This window comes from Panthera pardus, unplaced genomic scaffold, assembly GCF_024362965.1.
Source record: "Panthera pardus isolate Hobbes unplaced genomic scaffold, ASM2436296v1 HiC_scaffold_8, whole genome shotgun sequence".
Lineage (NCBI taxonomy): Eukaryota > Metazoa > Chordata > Mammalia > Carnivora > Felidae > Panthera > Panthera pardus.
The window spans coordinates 145,848,103-145,870,416 of record NW_026527013.1 but is presented as its reverse complement, the minus strand read 5'-3'; the positions used below and the strand labels follow the sequence as shown (position 1 = coordinate 145,870,416).

The 22,314-nt window shown below is 46.4% G+C and overlaps 2 protein-coding genes across 4 annotated transcripts in view; one reads left to right on the top strand and one right to left on the bottom strand.

Annotated features, from left to right (window-relative positions):
- Positions 1-6,619, top strand: part of COPG2 (COPI coat complex subunit gamma 2) — a 114,727-nt gene extending 108,108 nt beyond the window's left edge. Inside the window, exons 21-24 of the mRNA XM_019452759.2 lie at positions 4,522-4,619; positions 5,363-5,501; positions 5,757-5,855; positions 6,333-6,619. Of these exons, the coding sequence (XP_019308304.2) occupies positions 4,522-4,619; positions 5,363-5,501; positions 5,757-5,855; positions 6,333-6,463 (467 nt within the window). The 3' untranslated portion in view covers positions 6,464-6,619. The remainder of the gene's footprint in view (positions 1-4,521; positions 4,620-5,362; positions 5,502-5,756; positions 5,856-6,332) is intronic.
- A 22-nt stretch (positions 6,620-6,641) lies between these two features.
- Positions 6,642-20,796, bottom strand: MEST (mesoderm specific transcript). Of its 3 annotated transcripts, none has more exons than XM_019452763.2 (13): positions 20,539-20,796; positions 17,268-17,422; positions 15,504-15,583; positions 15,041-15,118; positions 14,771-14,907; positions 14,535-14,593; positions 13,235-13,275; positions 12,389-12,459; positions 12,046-12,147; positions 11,421-11,497; positions 11,090-11,168; positions 9,115-9,178; positions 6,642-8,196 (listed from the first exon to the last, which is right to left on the bottom strand). In XM_019452763.2, exons 1-13 carry the CDS (start codon positions 20,562-20,564, stop codon positions 8,158-8,160), a joined length of 1,008 nt encoding a protein of 335 aa, XP_019308308.1. In that variant the 5' UTR covers positions 20,565-20,796; the 3' UTR covers positions 6,642-8,157. The 3 variants fall into 3 exon arrangements, with proteins under 3 accessions (XP_019308308.1, XP_019308306.1, XP_019308305.1); XM_019452761.2 differs by lacking the exons at positions 11,090-11,168; positions 20,539-20,796 and adding exons at positions 17,520-17,626; positions 17,992-18,211; XM_019452760.2 differs by lacking the exon at positions 11,090-11,168 and having other exon boundaries at positions 20,539-20,792.
- Positions 20,797-22,314: the final 1,518 nt, after the last annotated feature.

The window sequence follows — 22,314 nt, the reverse complement described above, 5'->3', positions numbered from 1 at the left end:
GTATCTCCCTTCAGTTGTTTGCCGCCGCCCCCCCCCCATCTTAATTCCACACGGTGTAATTTCAAGTTCTACCGAGTTGCGTTCCCACCAGGACCCCTAGCCGCTCAGCTCCCGATACTCGTCACCCCTGCGACAGACAAACGACTCACACAGCGATCCTGGTGTCCGTGTGCTGCCCTCGCTTTAAACCAGGGGCGTCTCCCTCCGTCTCCCTCCAGTCTTCCTCACTAAAGCTTCCCGCCGCTTCTCAGGCCCTGTTCTCCTGTCGTCACACGTACTGCTTTCGGTCTGGCTTCAAGGCCCCCCCACTTGACCAAACAGACCCGTTAGGAGACCTTACAGGATTTCCCCTTCTGGGGAACTCTGTTCCTCACCATGTCTGCCCCTGCCACTCCACTGCCCCCAACTGCCCCTCCAGCAGCTGTCCCCTGACATCGTCTCCGTCTCTCTCCTCTTTGAGTCAGCGTGGTACCCTACGCTTCCAGCCCAAACCTGCGGATCTTCAGATGCCCCCGTCTCTTCTGCAGGCTCTCCGACTCCTCCCCCCGGCCCTCCAGGAGCACCTCCGTTACCTACACAGCCGCTGGCTTTTTTAGCTCCCGTCTTTGTATCGTTTCCCATGGATTCGGGTGTCTGTCTTCTCTTCGATCCCCCTTGTTTCGCCCGTGCCGTTCCCCCGGTCCCCTCTGTTCGGCCCAGACCTTCCCAGGACCCCGGCCACTGGCCACGGCTGACATCCATCTGTCCGTCTTTAACCTTCCACTCCGTTGGTCACACTGTTGCTTCGAGGAAGAGTCCCACGTGGCACTCCCTCACGACCCCGGTTCCTACACTCCGTCTCCACGGCGCATCTCCTTGGGTGGTCACCTAGCTTGGCTCACAGCTCTGTGCTTCGTATGCACCTCTGCTGTCTCCCGGTGCCCTCGCAGTGGCCCTCTGGTGTCGTTCCCTCTTCACGCCTCCTACTCCACTCCACACCTTCAATCCCCTCCCTTCTTGGCGTCTAGACTGCAGCTTCTCTTCCCTTCCTGCCCCGTGCTGTTTTCCCACAGGTCTGCCCAGGAGTGTCTGTCGCTTTTAGCCACTCCTCCCACGGCATGTAGCTTCAAAGAGCGACCAACTTGAATGGCACGGCGCACGAGAAACCATGATACCCGGCCGGGCCATCTCTCCACAGAAGGAATGGGTGCAGGACACTTCTCCCCAGATGTGCTCCCTCATCCTCTTCCCGCGGTCCCCAGAGCACGAACCGCTCAACCAAGTCAAGCCTGGTTATCTCGAACGTCGCCAGCAGTAGCTTTCCATCAACTTTCCTGTCACCCACGTCCTTCAAGTCCCAGTTTCCCTCCAAATGGCTGCTCCAAGAGCTAGTCCACTCCTGCCTCCTACCCAAGTCCTTGCTTCTCACGCTTTGTTTATACTTCTACTCACAACGCCCAACATGTGACCAACAACCCATTTCGAGCTCTGACAAGAAGCCCCAGTCTAGACCTTCTTCGTCCCTCACGTGCCCTGCCTTGTAGGCCCTCCACGACAGCGTTTCCTTTTCTTTGCTTCGAGTCTCTCCTTTCCTTCTCACTGCATCGTGACTTGTGGCCCAGGAATGCTGCCCATCCTTCCAGCCAGCGTGTCACTCCTTACTGACTCCTTTCCCTCTGAGGGCAACTTAATGCAGCTTTTCTGCACTTTTCCTCCTTTTCCCCCTACTTTTGTTCTTGAGAAGAACCGTCTCTTCAGCACCCCTCCTGCCACCTGTACAGACAGCATTCCGTGGATTCACCACCTTCCCTGGTGCATATTTGCTCCTCATTTTTGGCAGTCACTGCCCGACTCCTCTCCATCTTCCCGGATTTCCTACATGTTGTGCTGCACCCGTTCCTTTCCAGTTCAGTCCAGACCCGCCTGCATGGGCTGCTACAGCCAGCCTGTTTTACCTCTGTCCCTTCCACCTCTACTTTCTGCCCCATTGATCACAGCCTTAAAACTATTTCAGCGAAGCTTTCTGGAATGTCCTCTTAACCCCATGTCTTATTGAATCATGGTCTCCTCTGTGGTTGAGACCTGACCACTCCCCCCCGAATTTTCCACTCTGCCCTTTGCTACCCTAGAGGTCCTGCACTCCAGCCCGACTCACATGTCTCTCCCAACATAGTTTCCAGCATCTACCTTTTCTCTTATTCTGTGTTCCTTCACACGGGCCTCCTCAGAAGCTGTCTGTCCTTTCAGTCAGTCCTAGGACAAGCTTCATTTCTGAGAAGAATTGTAACATAGATCTCCAGGGCATTCTGCTCTTACTGTCTTTGGTTATTTGCCTGGCTTCATTCATGAAGCTCTCATCTTTCTGTTACGGCAACGGATTCAACATTGTTCTCTGGCCATGAAAGGCCCCCCTCACTCCCTCTCCTCATCACCCAGTGTTAGTCGTCCTTTCTGCTAACGTTAATAGATTGCTACCGGTGGTTTTACTGGATGGAGTTCACCTTAGATGCCCTGTAACCTCTCCTTGTTATCAACCAAATTATTTAATTAAAATTTTGTCACAGAAGTTTCAGAAACATTCTACTAATACCATTCTTATTTGCTTCCTTAATCTGTCTCTCTGTGTCTCTTACTTAAGTGTCTTATGTCTTTACTTGTACATAAAATCCAAGCAGTTTGCCCCAGGCTGTGATTATACCCTTGTTCCTGATGGTTTCCTTACTTCTGTTCATTTGCCTGTAGCCTCCCTGCTTAATCAGAACCAAACTGGGGTTCATATAATCCTGTGTTACTCAGTGTCCACCCTGCCTCTCCATTCTTATTTGATCACGACCTTTGTCCCTACCATAATCCCATCTCTCCTTAATTTTTTCTAAATACTTCAACTGACCCATTCTAGGTCTGTGTTAGTTTCCGCTTTCTTCCTCCTTCCCTTTCTCCTGCAGAAAACCCTACCTTGATTTAACCACAATCATTCTTTGATCAGTCCCCTATTGCACTGAAATAATTCTGTGGTCTTGATAGGTACACTCTTCTCTATGGGTCAGCCCGCTGCCGTCATCTGTTTTCAGCACGCTCTCTGAATTCAGACCTGCTCTTCACAGGATTCCCACCACTGGCTTTAGTTATTTCTAACATTCCAATCTCGACTGCCTCAGCTCACCAGAGCCTGTTGGAAAATATCTGGTCTCCTTCATTTGAAATACATGGTATTTCAAATAAGTTCCTAAGCAAATTCTCCTCCAGCACCTAGGCATTAGCGTATCTCTTACCATTGCCAACTGCCCCATGGCCTTTCTGGCCTTTTGTTTGTGTCTTCCTTTGCTTGCCCGACTCTTTTGCAGCCTTGGAGATCCTATTAAAACTGTCGCGTCCCTTCAAATTTTTGATTTCCCCAGGCTGTTAATCCTGCACTCCCACACAGCCCCGTTAAAACTTAAAGAACCTACGGGCACTGAGTTGCAGCGTCACAGGCATGTAAGGAGACCCCTCTCTCTCTCTCTCTCACACACACACACACACACCTAGTTAACTCCTAGCCAATCCACTCTTGGAGAAAGAGGTCATGACTCCAATCTGACATGTTTGTTTACACCTTTATGTGGAATGTCAGCGTGTATTGGCATTTACTACATACTTGGCGGGAAAGAGGGAGTTCAAAGACTGAGCAGAGAGGTCAAAGTCCCATTACCCAGATTGTCACAGATGGTCTTTCCATCTGAGTCTCTTCTTTCCTGCCCTTCCTATCCCCCAAATAACTCTCCCCAATTTCTAGTATTTTTTGTACCTATAGGCCTTTTTCAAACCATGGATTAAATCCTTAAATGCCTTTTCATCCATACTTAATAAATCACCCCCTCTTCCAACAGTTCAGAAAATCCCATCTTCTTCACGAAGACTTCCCTTTCCAAAAATGTGTCCCCCTACCTCCATTTCTTTCTGAATTTACGAGTCATCCCCAAACATATAATGGCCCACTTGCTTTTCCATTTTAAGACACTGACTTTGCCAGTACTGGAACCTCATTACTGACCTATACTGTAGGTTGAAAGTTGACCTAAAGCAAGTTCATTCTGGTGTCCTATGGACCCCCTGTTGGTCCGCAGTCTAAAGATACAATATTGAGAGACTCTGGTGTACTTAGTGTTAATTTAATGACCTGTGTGCTTTTTGCTTTTTTTTTTTTTTTTTTTTGCTTTGTCAGCTCCTAAAAGTAACGGTTCTCACATTTTTCAACTTGTAGACCCTTTTGACAGGCCTAGCAAAAAAAGTCCCCAGTTATCCCCCCTGCTGCTTTCTTTATACAGATACGAAAACGTTTTTGCCCGGGTCGTCTTTTCTGTACTTTTCGACAGGAAAGGTGTGGTCTATGTACGGCGGGGAATGGTTTTTAAAATCATTCTGTGAGACTGCCTTTTGGCCAGGCCGCAGGCTGCTTTGGGGGCCACCAGCCGTAACAATACAGAACACGGCGCTGCGTACGGACGGAGGCCCTGGGCTTGCACTGCCCCTGACGCAGGCTTGCCTTCTCTTCCACCCCAGCTGCAGGCACCTTTAGCTGCACCATGAAGTTTACTGTCCGGGACTGCGACCCTGACACCGGGGTTCCAGCTGAGGAGGGGTATGATGATGAGTACGTGGTGAGTCTTCCCGGCACAGAGATTCACTCTGACACCCTCACACCACCCAGTGACCTCTGCCTGCAGAGAACATTTTGCTGGCGGCACCTGACATGAACCTACGGGCTTTTAATCTCAAACAGGTCACAACCGAGGAGGACCTGGGCCAGTCCTCCTCTGTGACAGGAGTGTGTCTTGCCAAAGAGAATTCCGATTTACCCCTTAGTGACGGATTGAAAACAAAACTCACTTTGTTAGGTCTTTAAAAATAGGGGTGATTAAGAGATGAAAACGCTTACGCAATTTGCCTGGAGATCAAGGAGTTTTACGTGAAGGATTGGGTTTTTCCGTTTTTGTTTAGCAGCTTTTAGTTTGCTTGTAACGTAGCCACAGCATGAAATGAAAAGCCCTCAGAGAACGTAGGGAAAAGCTTAAAAAGTATCGACCTGCTGGCGAACGTGAAGTTCAGAAGGTCGTCAAGTTCAGAAGGTGCGGCAACCTGACTTCTTTGTACCCCGGGGCTATAGGCGTGGCTCGGAATACAGCTCCCGCCAGGTGACCTGTTTTCTTGCTTTCCTTTGCGAAGGCATATGTGGGCAGATTTATCCAGACCACGGAACTTAAACTACTTTAGTGGTAGAGTTTATCCTAGGCTCCTGCAAAGGATATAACGCAGAATGATGAAAGCATGCTAATTAGTCCCGTCGGTCTGGGCTGCGTACCGGAGGGCCTTCATTTACTGACCCCTGCTTGTTACCTACTAGCTGGAAGATCTCGAAGTGACTGTGTCTGACCATATTCAGAAAGTCCTCAAGCCCAACTTTGCTGCTGCCTGGGAAGAGGTGGGAGACACCTTTGAGAAAGAGGAGACCTTTGCCCTCAGTTCTACCAAAACTCTCCAAGGTGAGAACAATTTTGCTCTCGGTGTATTGTAGTATAAAACCTAATAGGCCTACTTATTATTCCACAGTAACTCTTTAAATATCTCGTAACCTGTTTCACTGCCAAGGCCAGGATCCCATCTGCATCATCTAATAGAATCAACCGGGCTCTAGTCTGGTAGCCTCCCTCCACGGGGCACCCCTTCCATCCCCAGCACGTGCAGGGGCAGACCCCCAGGCTGAGCCTTCCTGACCCTCTTGTATCTTCTCAACACAGAAGCTGTCAACAACATCATCACATTTCTGGGCATGCAGCCATGTGAGAGGTCAGACAAAGTACCTGAGAACAAGAATTCCCATTCCCTCTATCTGGCAGGTAAGAAACCTCCATCAGAGTCTCCCTGTGTATGGTCGCAAAATAGGAGGGGGTGTGCAGGGGCATCTCGTGCCCTGCTACGGTTCCATTATCCCATTATGAGTTATAATTTGAAGGCCTGTTCATATGAATAATTTGTTTTAGCTGTTTAATTATTTGCGTATCCTTAACGTTGTTCTCTGAAGAAGTAAATTTGGCCTCAAACACTTAAATCTCTCCCGCACATACCAATGCTACCACTTCCCCACCTTCGAGTACTCCAAATCAGTATTATTGAGTACCTCCTATGTGCCTGGTATCACGGAAATATAAAAGATTGCTTAGAATTTGTCCACAAGATTCAATTCTCACCGTAAACACAAATCTCTAGAAAAGCTAAACTAAACTAATAGGAAATGCAAGCAGAGCACGATATAGTTCATTATTCAGAGCTTCTTGTGAGTTCTTAAGCCAGTTTTCCTTGCTTTTTTCTCTCAGGTGTATACAGAGGTGGCTATGATTTATTGGTGAGGTCCAGGCTGGCCTTAGCAGACGGAGTGACCATGCAGGTGACTGTCAGAAGCAAAGAGGGAACACCTGTAGATGTTATCTTGGCTTCTGTTGGATAAACTGTCACTGGGCAATGAATGAAGTTGATGGCACAGTTCACTGTCAGTGGGCTTTTAGACTAGTGGCATGAATTTCCCGGAATTAGACTTTTAAGGATTAATGTTCTTTGGAGAAGCAAATTAAACATTTGGCCCTGAGCCAGCAGATCAAGCAAATATCTGTTCTTGTGCATGTAAATTTCTTTTTTCTTTTTTTTAAATTAACACTGGGTCAACTTTGGTATGATAGTACAGCTTTGGGTGATGTTGCAAATCAAATACTATCCTGTACCCCAGCTGCTTAACTTCATCACATTCTTTAATCTAATGTGTGTCTGAAAGCTCCTGACAATGTTGGAAAGCTTTTATCCCAGAGGGGTGGTGGGGGAGGGGAAGCCGGAGTCCACTTTTGTCAAAATTCATTTTTATTAATAGAAAATAAACACTTATTCCAGTTTCAGTCGTTATACTTCAAGTTGCTAATAAAAAAAAAAAAGAATTTAAAATAATCACTCAATCATCCTGTTTTGACTAAGACAGTGAAGCTGTGGCTTAAAAAAAACGTATTCAGCACCATTTGCGCATAGGCCTTTCAGAATTTGTTCTTAAAGTTTCAGAACTTTCCTGTCTACAAAGTACAGGAATTACTGAGCTACAAGAGGAAGCTTCTCTAGGACAACCAACGAGAAGTTAAGTAATCGTCATAAAAGGAATCCATGTACATTCAGCACGGTAACTTGGACTATACAACGATCCCCTCCCCTCCAGCTCAGGAGGGACATGCTTCTAAGCACTGAGGTATGAAGAGTCAGACTGTCATTTGCTGTTAGAATTAGCTAATAACAGTAAATCTCTGGCAAGGATGCTACTGGTCCTTAACATCCTGTGATTTTTAGGAAATTCTGTAAATAGTTTGGGTTTAATTCAGTTTACTCAGAAATGAAACCTGTTGAATAAGGTTCACTACTCTGCCAGAGTATCTGCTGGTTTAGTATCCTTATAAAATACATATAATACGTGCAGGTAAATCATAGTATTAAAGTATACTTAGAATACTGCATATTCAAACCAAAACCTAGGTCAACAAAATGCCTATCATTAAAAGCAGCTGATGGAACGAAATCCAAAGTTATGACAAGGGAGACTCACTCTCACTAAGCCATGTTGCTTAGAGAAGTTATGAGAGCATGTGCCCTTACGGCCATTTGAGGACAGGTAAGGAGACCCCCTCTCCTCATTCTTTACCATTAGGATTCCAACCGAGGATGGGCCAGAAATTAGCAATTCTAAACATTCCAGAAAAGTCCACAGAATTGTCAGAAAGACTTTAAAAATGTCTGTCTTTCTGAATCTGTGAGTAGTCATGCTCATCAGAATTTTCTGATAGCACAAAGACAAAGGCAAGTCCATACACTCGCTCAGATGTTAGAAGAATGGGAGGTGGACTGTTCGGGCCATCCTTAGCCAGAGCTTCCGTGGGCTTTTTACTATATGCTGATCACAAGTGAGTCAGGTGGACTTTTGTGAGAGAATAGCGTTTGGTGGCCAGGACCTCTTTTGGGCATTTCTTTCTAAGTGGAATACACAACAGGTAAGGGAGTAGGGGAGGTAATACAGGGAAGCTACTCTTTCCAGCTCAGAAGGAGTTGATGAAGCCCATATATGCATTCAAGAAGCCCATGGGATCCTCTAGCTGTGGATAGTGGCTAATGTGGTCATCCAGAATCGACACTGTGGACCGCGGCAGCGTTTTCCTAGTGGAAGAGAACAGCATGTAGGTGAACTTGAGGCTGGAGGGAGGGGAGGGATGCAAGCCAGTGGGCAGCCCCAGTAAATGCCCTTACGGACATACCACACTGGAAGGAACCAACAAAGAGCTTATTCACCTTCTACTTTGGAATTGTATCTTAGGCGGGTAAACCTGCCAATTCCATTTATGACATAAGCAGACTAGTTCTTAACTGTTCATAACCCAACAGACAACAACTTGAAAATATAACACTTTGCAACACCTGCCCAGGCAGGATGACTTCCAGCTCCTTAGAGAAGCATGAGGCATCAAACGAGTGGGCCATTCAGAAACTAACCGTCCAAGTAAAGATAACAAAAGGCCTTCCTTAACCCTGGCCGGAGATGGGGGGGGGGGGGGCATTCTGTTTAGAATTAAATGTACACTATTTACTACTGGGTTGTTTCTGCTAGGCCGTGTGAAGGTATGGGACAGTCTCATGTGACATAATCAAGATTTCGTATTCCAACACCTTCTGAGTAAGTTAAGCACCTAGAGAAAATAACAACCAAGGAGAAGGCACTTTTCCACAGTGAACTCTTCTCAAGCTCTCCTTACAGTCTGCTCAGCTGAGGTCGAGGAGTTTTACAGTCAGACTAAAGCAAACATTTAAAACAGATCTACTTCCGTTCCTTGGTTCACATGACAGCTTTTCCTACCTGTACACCTAGGAGCATGTGGTAGCCATGACAGTGAAAACAGGCCATGTAAATCAAGACAACGTAAACCTGAATTTTTTCATCTTTCCGTTTACGAAAATAAGATTCCCCAATTCATCTTTTTATGTGTTTCCTAGATGAACAGCCAGTGAGGGCAGAGACAGTGGCTATCCTGTTCACCACTGTCGCCAGGAACAAAACAAAGACCCCTGAGGGAGACTCACCTGTACAGCTCCAAAAACTCTGGATAGGGGTTTACGGGATCCAGTGGCCCATAGATAAAATGAACTAGGAAAGAGAAGAGGAGTGAATTACTAAAGGTCTCAAATGTACTCTCCTACCCCTTCAAAAAAATTGTTTTTCCAGTCTTCATTGAGAAATAATGGACATACGTCACTATTTAAGTTTAAAGCATACATACATCATGACGATTTGGTGTATGTATTTTGTGAAATGATTACTGAGACAAGTTAACATCTACCTCGTATAGATACGATGAAAAAGAAAAAAAAAATTCTTGTGATGAGAACTCTTAGGATCTACTCTCTCAACAACTTTCTTGTTGGCTGTAGTCATTATGTTGTTCGTCACATCCCTAGTACTTACTCGTAAGTGGAAGTCTGTACATTTTGACTACTTTCCTCCAGCTTCTCCCTCACCCCACCTCTGGTAACCACAGATCCAATCTCTTGTCCTCTGAGTGTGGGGGAGTTTTTTTAAATTCCACAGTGTGATCTCCATAAGTGAGATCATACAGTATCTGTCTTTCTGTCTGACTTCTCTCATTTAGCATAATGCCTTGTAGGTTCATCCACGTTGTCACAAATAGGAAGATTGCCTTATGGCTGAATAGTGCCCACTGTATACATACATATATATCACAGCTTTTTTATCCATTCATTGATAGATGGGCACGCAGGCTGTTTCCATGTCTTGGCTATCATAAACCACGCAGCTATGAACACAGGGGTGCAGAAACCTTTTCAACTTAAGTGTTTTCATTTCCTCTGGATGTATTCCCAGGAGTGGAGTTGCCAGATCGTATGGTGGTTCTGTTTTCATTTTTTTGAGGAGCCTCCATACTGTTTTCCACCGTGGCCGTCCCCACTTACAATCCCACCACCACTGCACAAGGGCTCCCTTGCTTCCAAATCCACACCAACACTTACTGTCTCTTGTCTTTTTGCTGATGGCCATTCTAACAGGTGTGAGGTGATACCTCATTCTGGTTCTAATTTGCATTTCCCTAATGACTAGTGATGTTGAACTCTTTTCATGTACCTGTTGGCCTTTCCTATACCTTCTTTGCAGAAGTATCTATTCGCGTCCTTTGCCCAGTTTTTAATCGGCTTATTTGTTTCTTTGCTATTGAGTATACACATTCTTCATTCATTTTGGATGTTAACCTCTTGTCAGATACATGGTTTGTAAACATTTTTCCCATTTGTTGGTTTCTTTACCTATACAGAGCTTTTTTAGTTTGATGAAGTCCCACTTGTTTATTTTTTGTCTCTAAATATGTTTTTAAAAAAAATTTTTATGCTTAGGGGTGCCTGGGTGGCTCAGTCAGTTAAGCGGCCGACTCTTGATTTCCGCTTGGTTTGTGAGTTTGAGCCCCGTGTCGGGCTCCGTGCTCACTGCGTAGAGCCTGCTTCCACCCCTCTTTCTGGCCCTCTCCCGCGCAGGCTCTCCCTCCCTCTCTCTCAAAAATAAATGTTAAAACAAATTTTTTTTTTAATGTTATGCTTAGAAAATCTAGCTTCTTTTAATGAGTAGGTTATAAGGAGCTCCTGGGAATAAGCCTAACAGTCCGTTTGGGACAGTTCTCCTGTACACAGCCATTCAGTCCCTCCTCCAGCTCTTCTGTGCCTGGACCGAGGGGACTAAGCCACACTGTGCATGTCCTCCTCCTATGAATCCAGGATACCATCATTATTTAGGTCCCTCTCTTCAGTTATAACTGACCGCTGACGTTTTAAATCTTGGGCACCAGCTACTATGGATGAGACACTGCACTGAGTTTTTTCTTTTTAAATCTGTAAGAACGAACAGACACGTGAGCCCAAGACACCTCCAGCCTCTCAATTAGTATCTAAACCGCCTTCTGTTGCGGCACTTCGGCATTTAACGTGGCGGCCGCTGACGAGGCCCAGCACGAGAGCCGGCCCAACTCCCACTCCTGACAGTGACCCCAGCTACCTCTGCAGTGGCATCTCCCTGTTTTCCACACTTCGCTCTACAACTCGTGTCACTGGTGTCCAGATGCTGGGAGTAGGGCCTGCCAGGTTAAATAAGAGATGCCCAGTTAAATGTAATTTCAGGTAAGAAATGATGATTTTTTTTGGGGGGGGGGGGGGGTTATAAAGATGTCAAAATACTGCAAAGCACATACTTATTCTAAAGTACTTGCCGTTTCTATGAAATTCAAATTTGGCTGGGTGTCTTGTATGTGTATTTGCTAATTTTGGCAATTATTTTAGCTCCATAGTCCCTCAGTATTCCTATCAAAACATAATACAGAAATACTCACTGGGAATAGTTACAGAAGCAAGAGCTCCCACCCAGCGTCTTCTAAACTTCTTCCTCTGGTTGATGTACTGTAAGAGACTACAGGACAGGTAAGTCAGCAAGAGTAGGACAAGAAATCTTTACTGTTACAGGAAGGCAAAGGCATCCCAAAACGAAAGCCGCTACATTCTCACTTGAACGCGGCCTGAGGATGCTTTGTACAAGACAGAGAGCTCTCCCTCTCAGTCCCTGCTGCAATGGAAAAGATACGAAAAAGGAAGAGACTTGTACTTTGAGAGGTACTAGGCTCCTTTCACAACTGTGATTAGACATTTTGAAGCATTTTAATATTAACAAAAAGCCCAAAGTAGGATTTGCTAAACTCAATTGGCCAGTTACTGATTTAGCATTAGAATTTGCGGCTGTTTATCTAAACTCCGTACCACATGCCTTCTGCTCAGGGCTCACTATTCTCCACTTCTTCCTTCTCAGCGCAGGACTTTCTCGTTTCCCTCACAGACCATAACCGACCCCCTCGTGAGAGGGAACAAGCTAGCGAGGAACAGAACGAGGAATCCTACAGCTTTCCCCACTTGCCAAAAACAGAGCTTCTCTGGAAACCAAAAGAAAGTGTTGTTATTTCTTACCTGTCGATGACTAAGTTTCCATCATTGTTGCGGATCCCTGCCCACATGTCCCACAGCTCACTCTCAGAGGGGCGGGTGTACGGCCCAAAGACTGGGGTGAGACTGAAAGAGCCCGAAAGAGCAGAAAGACACAGGTGAATGTTAAAGAATCCAGAATGTTAAATATGACTGGAACCTCACAGGTCACAGAGTCTGACCCTTAACTGATTTGTGAATCCCTTCTACCGCTTCCCTGGCAAATGGCCAACATCTGTGTTTTAAAATCTCAAACCCTGGCCCAGAATTTTAATGGCAACTTTTCACTACATTGTTCCCAGGCTATAGCGAATCAATAATGACTTACCCTCGGGAGAATACAAAGAAGTTCATCAATCGTGTCAGGATGGGTGACAGCACGCCTCCATCTTTGAGGAGCTGTAGGTAAAGAGGTAAAAATCAGGAATTTAGAGAAAGAAAACCACTAACCAGGACAGAAGTTTCATATTAGGAATTTAAAAAGGACTTAAGCCAAATGTCCTTCTACTGAAACATTTCCTTACTGGCTTCTCACTTCTGTTTTGCCTACCTGCTCTCTCATGGAAGGCAAACCTATTTGTGGTTCCCTTTAAGATTACCTTTCTACGCTTCACGAAATCCCTAAGATTTCTAACTGATGTATTCAACTTTAGGATCTGATCTGTTCAGACAACATGCTAATGACACAAATCTCTAGATAGCTGTATTTCTCCAAGTATATGTTGATCTCTTCTTCTCAGAAAGGAGGCTTTACCTAGAAACTGCTTCCGTTGCTGTATCTGCGGATACAGAAGGAAAAAACTAACTTTATTAATGTAAATTCCTGAGGAGAGCATTTTAACTACAGCCCATTACAGTAGGTATGGCCCTTATAAAGGTCCTAGCATTATTTATGTTGGTATAAATCTTAAAAACTCAAGATTTTGGGGGCGCCTGGGTGGCTCAGTCGGTTAAGCGGCCGACTTCGGCTCAGGTCACGATCTCGCGGTCCGTGAGTTCGAGCCCCGCGTCGGGCTCTGTGCTGACACCTCAGAGCCTGGAGCCTGTTTCAGATTCTGTGTCCCCCTCTCTCTCTGACCCTCCCCCGTTCATGCTCTGTCTCTCTCTGTCTCAAAAATAAATAAACGTTAAAAAAAAAAACAACACTCAAAATTTTGTCACTGGAGTAGCCAACCTTTTGGAGTAGGAGAGGACGGTGAGTCTCAGGAAATATACCTATAGGAGAAGAAGAGACTCATGTTAGTTATTTACCAACAATTTTAAGTCAAACACAGGCTCATTATCGGAGACTATCTCCCGATTTACTATTACATTTGGGGCCTTTATTGCCAGAAACGATAAAATAAACAAAACTTAGTTCTTTCATCTAATTACTTCTCCAGGGAATTCTCTGTTTAACAGGTCAGATTCTGTCCTGCTGGGATTACTTTCCCCATTGTAAGAGTAGAGAAACAGGGGAAAGCTAATGTATGTGATCATCCATAAAGCTGACTGAGCCTGACTTCCCTTGGCCTTTCTTTCCATTCTTCACAGTACCTAGTATTGTTAGTGATTTGGGCTACAAAAGAAACCAGTGGTTTTTTTTCAGGAACTGTAGGTCCCTGGGACGGGGGGGCAGGGAACCAAAAAACCTAGAGTTTCCTTTTCCATTTTTCTCCAGAGTCAATGAGAGAAAGCCATGAGCATCACTGATAAAGGGAGAGACTCCCGTCCGAATCTGCCCTTCTGGTATTCAGGGGACATCTGGATATTCATGGACTTACAAGTCAGGCTCAATGGCACACAAGGAAAAAGAACCCCCTCCAAAAGACTGAAGCAAAGGTTCAGTAATTTCTAAGTGAAACCTGGCATTACCATCAATTAAGAGTTTTTGGGGGGCGCTGGGGTGGCTCAGTCAGTTGAGCATCTGACTCTGGATTTCAGCTCAGGTCATGATCTCACTGTTTGTGAGATGGAGCTCTGCATTGTCAACCACGGGGCCTGCTTGGGGTTCTCTTTCCAAAATAAATAAAAATAAACATTTTTTGAAAGATTAAGAGTTTCTGGAACAAACCACAGGGTATCAGGAGCGCCTGTGGTTCCATCACAACTATCTGCATAACCCACTGCAGCCAGTGCTCTCCTCACGACCAACCGTGGTTGTTGCTAGACCTCCCCACAGATCTTGCTGCGCGATGCATTTACAAAGAAACACGTGTTACTGTAACGCAGCTTTCTATTAGCTGTTTGTCGATACGATTAGTTTCTTTCGTGATCCTATTTGTTTTATTTTCTATGTTTAAAAACATTCTGAGAAAGAGTCAATAAATCTCATTAGAGATTTCGTAGTTCGTGGCATAAGAAAGGTCAAGATCCTCTGGTGTAATTATGTCTGCCTGCAATATCATGAGATTACTGTTTAGATGTCGACATGATATCTACATGTGGCCCTTTGAGGCTACACCTCACTTTCCACCCACCACCACGGCAGTTACCTCCATTTGACAGACAGAGACTCTTTATGGTAAGCCGACCAGATCGATTCTGCTTGAACCTAGAAATGGGTGAGGGAAACACACATCTAACTCAGTGGACACACACCAATGCAGCAGCCGAAGACAAACTCCCAAGAGGGAGAAGGACTAGAAAGAATCCAGGAACAATTTATTTTTCCCAGCATTTTAAACCAGTGATACCTGTGAGCAGTACTGAAGTCTATGACCTCACTGACCTATAGAGCAGCTCCTGAGCAACGATATCTCCATAGTCATGAGACAAAAGGTTGATCCTGCGGTTCTGGAGCCCCAGGTGCCGCAAAAGAGCCTCCACAATGCTGGCCTGCTCAAATATGGAATAGTGATGTGGTCTCTAAGGGGAAGAAAGCCCAGATATACAGGATGACGTCATGAGTGCTGATCTGTCTGCCAGCCTGACCCTCTGTTGTCCCAACACCACCCCTCCACCAAAAAAAAAACACTGGTCCCATCTAGATGCCGCTTACCGGTTTGTCACTGAAGCCAAAGCCCAGGAAATCAAGGGCGATCACTCGATGAAACCTTAGGGTCAGACCTTCCCAAATCTACAAGAACGAAAAAGAGGATCTGGATTTTGTAATCCTGCGCCTCTGCTCTTCGAACCTACAGTACAAGAGCTTCATCCCCATCTTGACTTAACAGACTTTGATAAAAAAATCTCATGAAACCACCACAGGCCCACAGATGATCCTCTTGGTTTACTCGTAATCTCCATTCAGGGAAAAACTCGAGCATTTTTAACTTGTCAATGATCCTTTCCAGATCACCAAAGGGTTTTTTACTCTCTTACAGTACATGAGAAACAGTTCTACATTTAATCCTGTTTTATTAAGCAATTCAAATAGCTAAGAACCCTGCAGTCCTGATAACACAGTCCTTGATTTTGGATTTTTAAAGATATAGTAGGATCTAGAAATCTGATTTCATTACCTTGTACCAATCATAGCTGGATGTTGGAAAGCCATGCAAAAGCACAACTATCTCAGGACTTCCAACCACACCCACAGAGTCTGGGAAAAAGGAAAGAAATCAGTTAGGCTGGCTGCCTTAAAAAATAATCTTGAAAATATTAAAATCTACATAATCTGGCATAAAGGACAAGAAACCCTGCCTAAATTAATGAAATAAAAATAAATTCATTTTTAAAATGCAAGCTTACTGCTTTACGTAAAAACAGGCATTTGATGATTCTCTTTTCATCTGTATATTAAAAACTTGTCAATAGCACACTTTATATGAAAATACTTGAAGGCAATCTGCTTAATTTCACTTAGGTTTTTTAAAGTATTTCCCCATTTCTTTATATTACCAATATGTAAATTGTTTTTCACAGTAAAAAGTAAACTTGCACAGTTAGAAGTATACCATCACAACATAAACACTACAGATTTTTTGTACCTTATTAATGGCCTCACAAAAATTCTCTGAAATATAGCAACTCTTCCTCAACCTGGTGAACACCTTAGTTTATCCTATTTGTCCAGCACTTTTATTTCCCCCAGGGGAGACCCAATCCAGTATCAAAAGCATACTGCTCAAACTATTAAAAGTTCTAACAAGTCTAAAAAAATATTAATACAGACATGAACATTTTTTAATGCACAGGCATCTTTTAAATTAGTCAAACGTTTAAACAGGGAAAGGTCTTGTTAAAAGTATTAGATTTAAAATGGACACATTCATGCATACTGCCAGTGGCATGAGATTTGAGAAGGTTTGCAAAAATAATTTAATCAAAAGCAATTAAAAACATTCTTGAGAATTAAAGAAAAATTCTTGAGAATCCATGCAAATAAAATCATTCCTTTTACAAGTAGTATAGTTTGAAAATATATGGAAAAAATAAATATGTTAAACATATACATGAAGATTTCCCTTCAACATTGACTATGTGAGACATTAAAAAACTAGAAACAATTAAATGACCGGTATAGAGGAAATTATATACTTACTTAATTGAATACAGCAAATGAGAGGAGGTCAGGAGCAATAATGAAAAACGGTTTATGACAAACATTTTTCGTTATTGCTCTTGACCCCCGCCCAAAAGAAATCTTTCCCAATCTTGTTTCGCAATTTCTTTACCTATAAAAGGGGTTAATAGCGCCTATATCCAAGTACTGTTGTAAAGATTAAACGAAATAATGGAGATTGAAAACCTAATCCAATGACTAGCATATGATAATTACTTGACAAGTAGCAGTCATAACAATAATTATCATCAGCAAATTAATTTATACAAGGGTATAAGGCTTAAATCGCATTTAGTTATGCATGCAACAAACAATCTTTATAGAACACAATAAAATGAAATCAGGGACGGAGGGAAACAGAACCAACGGTAGGTCTGCGGAATACCGTTTATATTACCCGACACTAGGGGCGCTCAAAAGAGAAAACCAATATCTATCAATACAAATGAGGCTATGAAGAAAAATTATACTGAAGTCAGTTCTACAGAAACTGAAATTAATTCCACCACCCCCGCCCCCCCCCCCAGCAGTTTTCTTTGAGCTTCCCTGCTATGGAGTTGATGAGGGGAATTAGTTCATTCCTTCAAGCACACTGCCCAGAAAATGGGGCTTTTCCCCGCCATCACTGAAGGGCAACAGAGACCAATGGACACAAAATGAGTACCTCAGTGGGACCTATGGGATCTGTACATGCGGGGGGCTCCAACGGCCCTCGTCTTACCTTGGTAGAAGATGCGCAGTCCCTTGTAGGTGAAAAATTTGCCTGACGACTTCCAGGAGTGAAGGGCAGGGGAAAGCTGGGGGGGTGGGATATGCAGGTAGGCCGCAAGCAGGGGCACAGCCAGCAGACCCACCTGCACCCACCACTCCCTCATCCTGTAGGAAAACCAGAGACCCGAGGTAAGCAGTCGGACGAACCGCACATGCTTCAACAAGCCCCAGATCGGTAAGATGGGGTGGGAAAACTCTGTACCGTGCAGCGACTGCCTGGCCCTCCATATGACGCACGGCAGAAAGTTTACCCAGAAGAACGTAAGCACACCTCTGCCTGCTACGCAGTCACCATAACTGCTCACCATTCTAGGAAAAAATATATTATTTTAATACGTACTCTTCCCCCTCTCCTTCCCACTTTAATCCCTCAGTGTGCTTCTCCTTCCTCCCATTGTGCTTTTCCCCAGACGAGAAGAGGTTTTTTTATGTGAAGTCAAAAGAAGTATTGTGCCCCTTTTCACTGACTTTTATCAAAGCTTCCCCAGAAAACAGTAATGATTTCCTTCATATTGACACGATAAGCTCTACCCCCCCCAACCAGTAAAGTGTTACATACAGATACACAGATGTAGTTTTTTACTAATGATTTTTTAAAAAGCATGTCGTAGTAGCCTCTGTCCTTAAAGCAGAGAGCCGTTTTTAATTTTTTTACTATTTATCAATTCTCTGACCCCAGTGAAGCCCCACTTGGCACTGCTCTCTCGATCTGTGCTGAGAAACGGCTCCAGGTAAACCGTCTGTGAACGTAGGAACCTCGGTGCACTGCGTATTCCAACATAAGCAGCTTTGTCATGACCCACAGTATCTAATCTCCTGAGAGCTCAGGGCAGGAGATTATATTTCTGCTCTACTGGGCAGACTCTTGAGGAAGCTCCCATTTATTTAATTTTTTAGGACTGCTACCTCCCACCCTGCACACACCTCAAAAAACAAAACAAAACAAAAAAAAGGCAGAGCTCATACCCAACATCTGGAAATTGCTTTGGTCTCTGGAAAGAAAGGGCTGGCTTGCATACCCAACCTTCTCATGCCCAGGACTTCAAAGGTCCAGGTCAGTCTATCCACAATGATGAGTGCTAAACGGGAATTAGGAATAGTTCTGTTTCTAGCTTATGACTTCGAATAGTCGCCAGGGAAAGAATTAGCAGTAGAATGGAAGTGCTCTCAAAATAACCAGATTGGAAATACTTTCTAAAACTAAAGTAGGAGTTGTCAAGAAAACAGAGCTTACAAATTAGGGAACCCGATTGTTAAAGCCCCACTGGAGACAGCTTTGTGCGAGTACACATACCCTTCCACCAATATTACGTGCAGACTGGACACAACCCCTACGCATCACAAACTGATCCAACTCACAAAATGCTTTTTTTTTTTTTTTTAACTCTAAAATAAATAAGACTGTGGTTCCACAGTGGTTAAAAAAAAAAAAAAAATCCCTCAAAAAATCTGAGCAGCATCTCTCTTTTTTAGGCATCACTTAGGGCAGTCTTTTTTTTTTTTTTTTTCTTCCTCCAAAGTAGCTGTCCATAAAACAGACCCAATGATTTGGTTGCACCTTTCAAGTTAATATTATGATTCCAAAAAGTGCCCGCAAACATGATAATTATCATCACAATTTTCACCCCCTAATAGTGGCAGGCTACAACCCAGTACCTCCTTGAAAAATGAGATGACAAAAGGCATCAGGTTTAGCTATCATCTGTCCTGTACTTCAGCTCATACATTTCATCACTGCCACCCCCCCCCCCCCCCAGCCGCCCCAACCCGGGCTTCTTCATCTCATTCATTCAGGGGTTCCAGCAGACGCATATCTGCAATGACTCAGCACAGAGCCAGGGAGGGGCTACTAGAGGAGCAAGCAGAAGGCTGCAGGGGGCGGGGGGGGAGGGGGGGGGGGGGGGACAACGACCGTATACTTTCCACTCCCGGACACCTCCACCCTCTACACCTCCTCTTTTACTCCAAGAAAGGAAAGAGGCAACCTTTCAGGAAGCCGTTTTCTGGTTTCATACCTCCGTAAAAATGCCTCTAACAACGTTTTAGGATTTTTAGCAGGGAGACAATCTGGCAGTCAGTAGCCAAAACGGGTTAAACATTTTTTGACCAAAACCTCCATTACTTAATGAGCCACGAGTCAAAAGTATAAATCCTGCAAACCCCAGGAGCAAACCTTCTGGAAATTAATAACCTCTACGAGCCTTGAATTCTTCGTCTCATAAAGAGGAAAACATACATTTAAAACCACCAAATCTGCCACCTTAAGGCATCGCGCTGAGACTGTGAACTGTGTAAACCAATGCAAACAATTCACGTGTAACATTAGGACAGTTTGGTCAAGTGATCATTTTCGCTTGGCTTCTCATTACTGAAATCCGAAAAATACTTACGCCTCGGTGATACGGTACTGCAAGTTCTAGTCACACCTACGCAGCAACTCACGCCACAGCGATACCAGGGTCTTCAAATCCTAAGTCGCGCCACAACGATACCGGGGTCTAGAAATCCCAAACTGCGCCACAGCAATACCAGGGTCTCGAAATACTAAATCGCGCCAAGATGATGCGGGGGTCTAGAAATCTTAAATCGCGCCAGGGTGACGCCGGGGTCTAAAAATCCTAAATCACGCCAAGGCGACACCAGGGTCTAGACGTTCTAAATCGCGCCAGAGCAATGCCCGGTTTCAAAATCCTAAATCGCATCTGAGCCATACCAAGACCTAGAGCGCCAATCGCGCCAGAGCGAGGCCGGGGTCTAAAAATCCCAGAGTCTTAGGGTAAAGCCGGGGTCTGAAAACCCTGAATCGCCCTAGGGCGATGCCGCGGTCTAGAAATCTTAAATCGCGCCAGGGTGACGCCGGGGTCCCCAAATCCTAAATGACGCCACGGCAACGCTGGGGTCTACAAATCCTAAATCGCATCCGAGCGATCCCAGGGTCTAGAAATACCAAATCTGGGAGATCTCCAGCCCGGCACATTCTACTGCGTGCAGGAGTGACATCCCCTCCCAAGTAGGCAGACAGGGCTCAGAGGACAGGCAGGCGCGCCCCCCCGCCCCCCCCCCCCCCCCCGCCACCAGCCCGGGTGGGGTCTTCCCTCACGGGAGTCGAGGTCCGGCAACCCCGGCACGGACACGCACATCCCCACCAGCTGGCCCGCGCCCTCTCCGGGACGGCGGCTTTGAGCCAGCCACACCCCCTCGCGCCGGCCGCGCGCACCCACCTGCGGAGGCGATCTCGGCGCACCATGGCCGCGTCTTATCCCATGCCGCCCGGCACACGGGATTGGAGCACCGGGCGCCGCAGCACCCGCGCCGGCAGGCCAGGGCCGGCCGGCCGGCAAGGCGCAGCCTACAGCCCGCGAGGGCGGCGCCGGCCGCGGCAAGCAGCGAGCGGCCACCCGGGAGTGCGCTGCGGCACTGCCCGAGGCGCGGCTGCCGCAGAGGAAGGACGGAGAGGCGCTGGTTGCCGCGGCAGTGCCGAGCGAGTGGGCACCGACTTTTAGAGCCCACCCGCGCCCCGCCCCTGGTCCGCCCACCGCGCCGCAGTGCCCCTCCCGCCGCAGCCAACGCCTCGCCCCACCAGCCCTCCCCGCAGCCCTGCCGCCGCCGCAGGGATGGAACTTTCTTCTCACGGCAGCTCCTCTAGGGGGCACCTTTAGGGTTGTCGACCCCGCCAGCACTCCGCTGCTCCTTCACAAGCCGCCCCCCCCCCCCCCAACTCTGAGCTCCAGGTTCCGCAGCAGAAATTCTCCTCTGGCGAGTTAACGCCACGGGAAAAGGCAGACTCTGAAACCCGAACGTACACCCCCACCCGTGGACCACCACCCACAGGTTCCCCAACCCCAGAGGTGGCCCCTCGACCTCAGGTGTGGTGGGGCTCAGGGTGGCCAGCTGTGGTGCCTGCTCTCGGTCTATACCACGCCCGAGGCATGGGTTCCGTCCAGAGCAGTGGTCTTCGAGTGCCCCACACCTCGCAGGTCCCGAGCTGTGGGTAACCATCAAGGACACAACCAAATGTCTAGGAAACAATAAGCTCTGCAGGACCTCCTACCAATCTCATCAGCTAATTCGGGGGGTGGTGGCTAGGAAGCAAAAAGGGCAAAACTTGGGGAGAAGTCTGGGTTCTCTCGCTCAACCGCGGCCATGGCCGCGGCGCCAGGCACGTTTCCTTTGCAGCAGCGCTACGTGGTCCGCATGCCAGAGCCCCGCCGCAGCCCTCTCTCGGCACCCGCTCCCAGCCAAGGGCCGGTACAGCACCAGAAATAATGATCTTCGCCTTTATGCGACTAAAACTCCCCTTTTTTAGAATGCCGACTGAATCACAACGCAAGGACGCCAGTGGTACGGGAAAGAAGGAGGGAATTTTTTTCTTCATCGATAATCCTTTAAAAGGCATATATTATGCCTTTGAAAAGAAAAGTGTAGAGAATCACAGTGTCTGTGTTCATTTTTCTGGCTGTAAACTTAAACTCTGACGAACGCACGCGGGCTGCGAGCGAGCCAGGCAGCCCAAGCAGTGCCGGCTCCCTCCAGCGGGGGCGCTGCAGGCCTCTCTTTCCGCTCGCACCCACCCGCGCAGGCCGTTCCGCGGCAGACAGCGCAGCCCAGCACACGAATCGCAAAAGGCCAGTCCCGCCGAGCCCGGCCAAGCCCACCCGGCACCTAACATTGCACAGGGAGCCAGGGGCCGCCAACCAGACATAGGAGGAACCACCACGTATGGGCTATCATCGAAACATGTGGCGCAACCCAGGGTACATTTCTAGTGGGGTCCGATTAACAGGGTCGTGAAAGGGACCTACAATGCGCGCTAAGCGCCGGAAATACGGAGATGAATGCGAAATGGCCCCTGCCACAAGATGCTGACCATCCGGTGGGGAAGACAGACAAGAACCGATGCTGCTTAAATCTTCCCTTTCATTTCCTGGCAACATTTTTTGACAGGTTGGCCCCCTCCCCCTAACATGGAAGGCCCTTAAAGGCCAAGCCCAAGTATT

What these genes read in the sequence shown, in the direction of transcription:
- MEST (XM_019452763.2), bottom strand. Translation starts at nt 20,564, where the DNA reads ATGGTGCGCCGAGATCGCCTCCGCAG. An exon ending in CCAGCTATGATTGGTACAAG is followed by an intron (nt 15,119 to 15,503) that starts GTAATGAAATCA and finishes TCGTTCTTGTAG; the next exon opens with ATTTGGGAAGGTCTGACCCT. An exon ending in TGCTTCTGTAACTATTCCCA is followed by an intron (nt 11,169 to 11,420) that starts GTGAGTATTTCT and finishes TTAACCTGGCAG; the next exon opens with GCCCTACTCCCAGCATCTGG.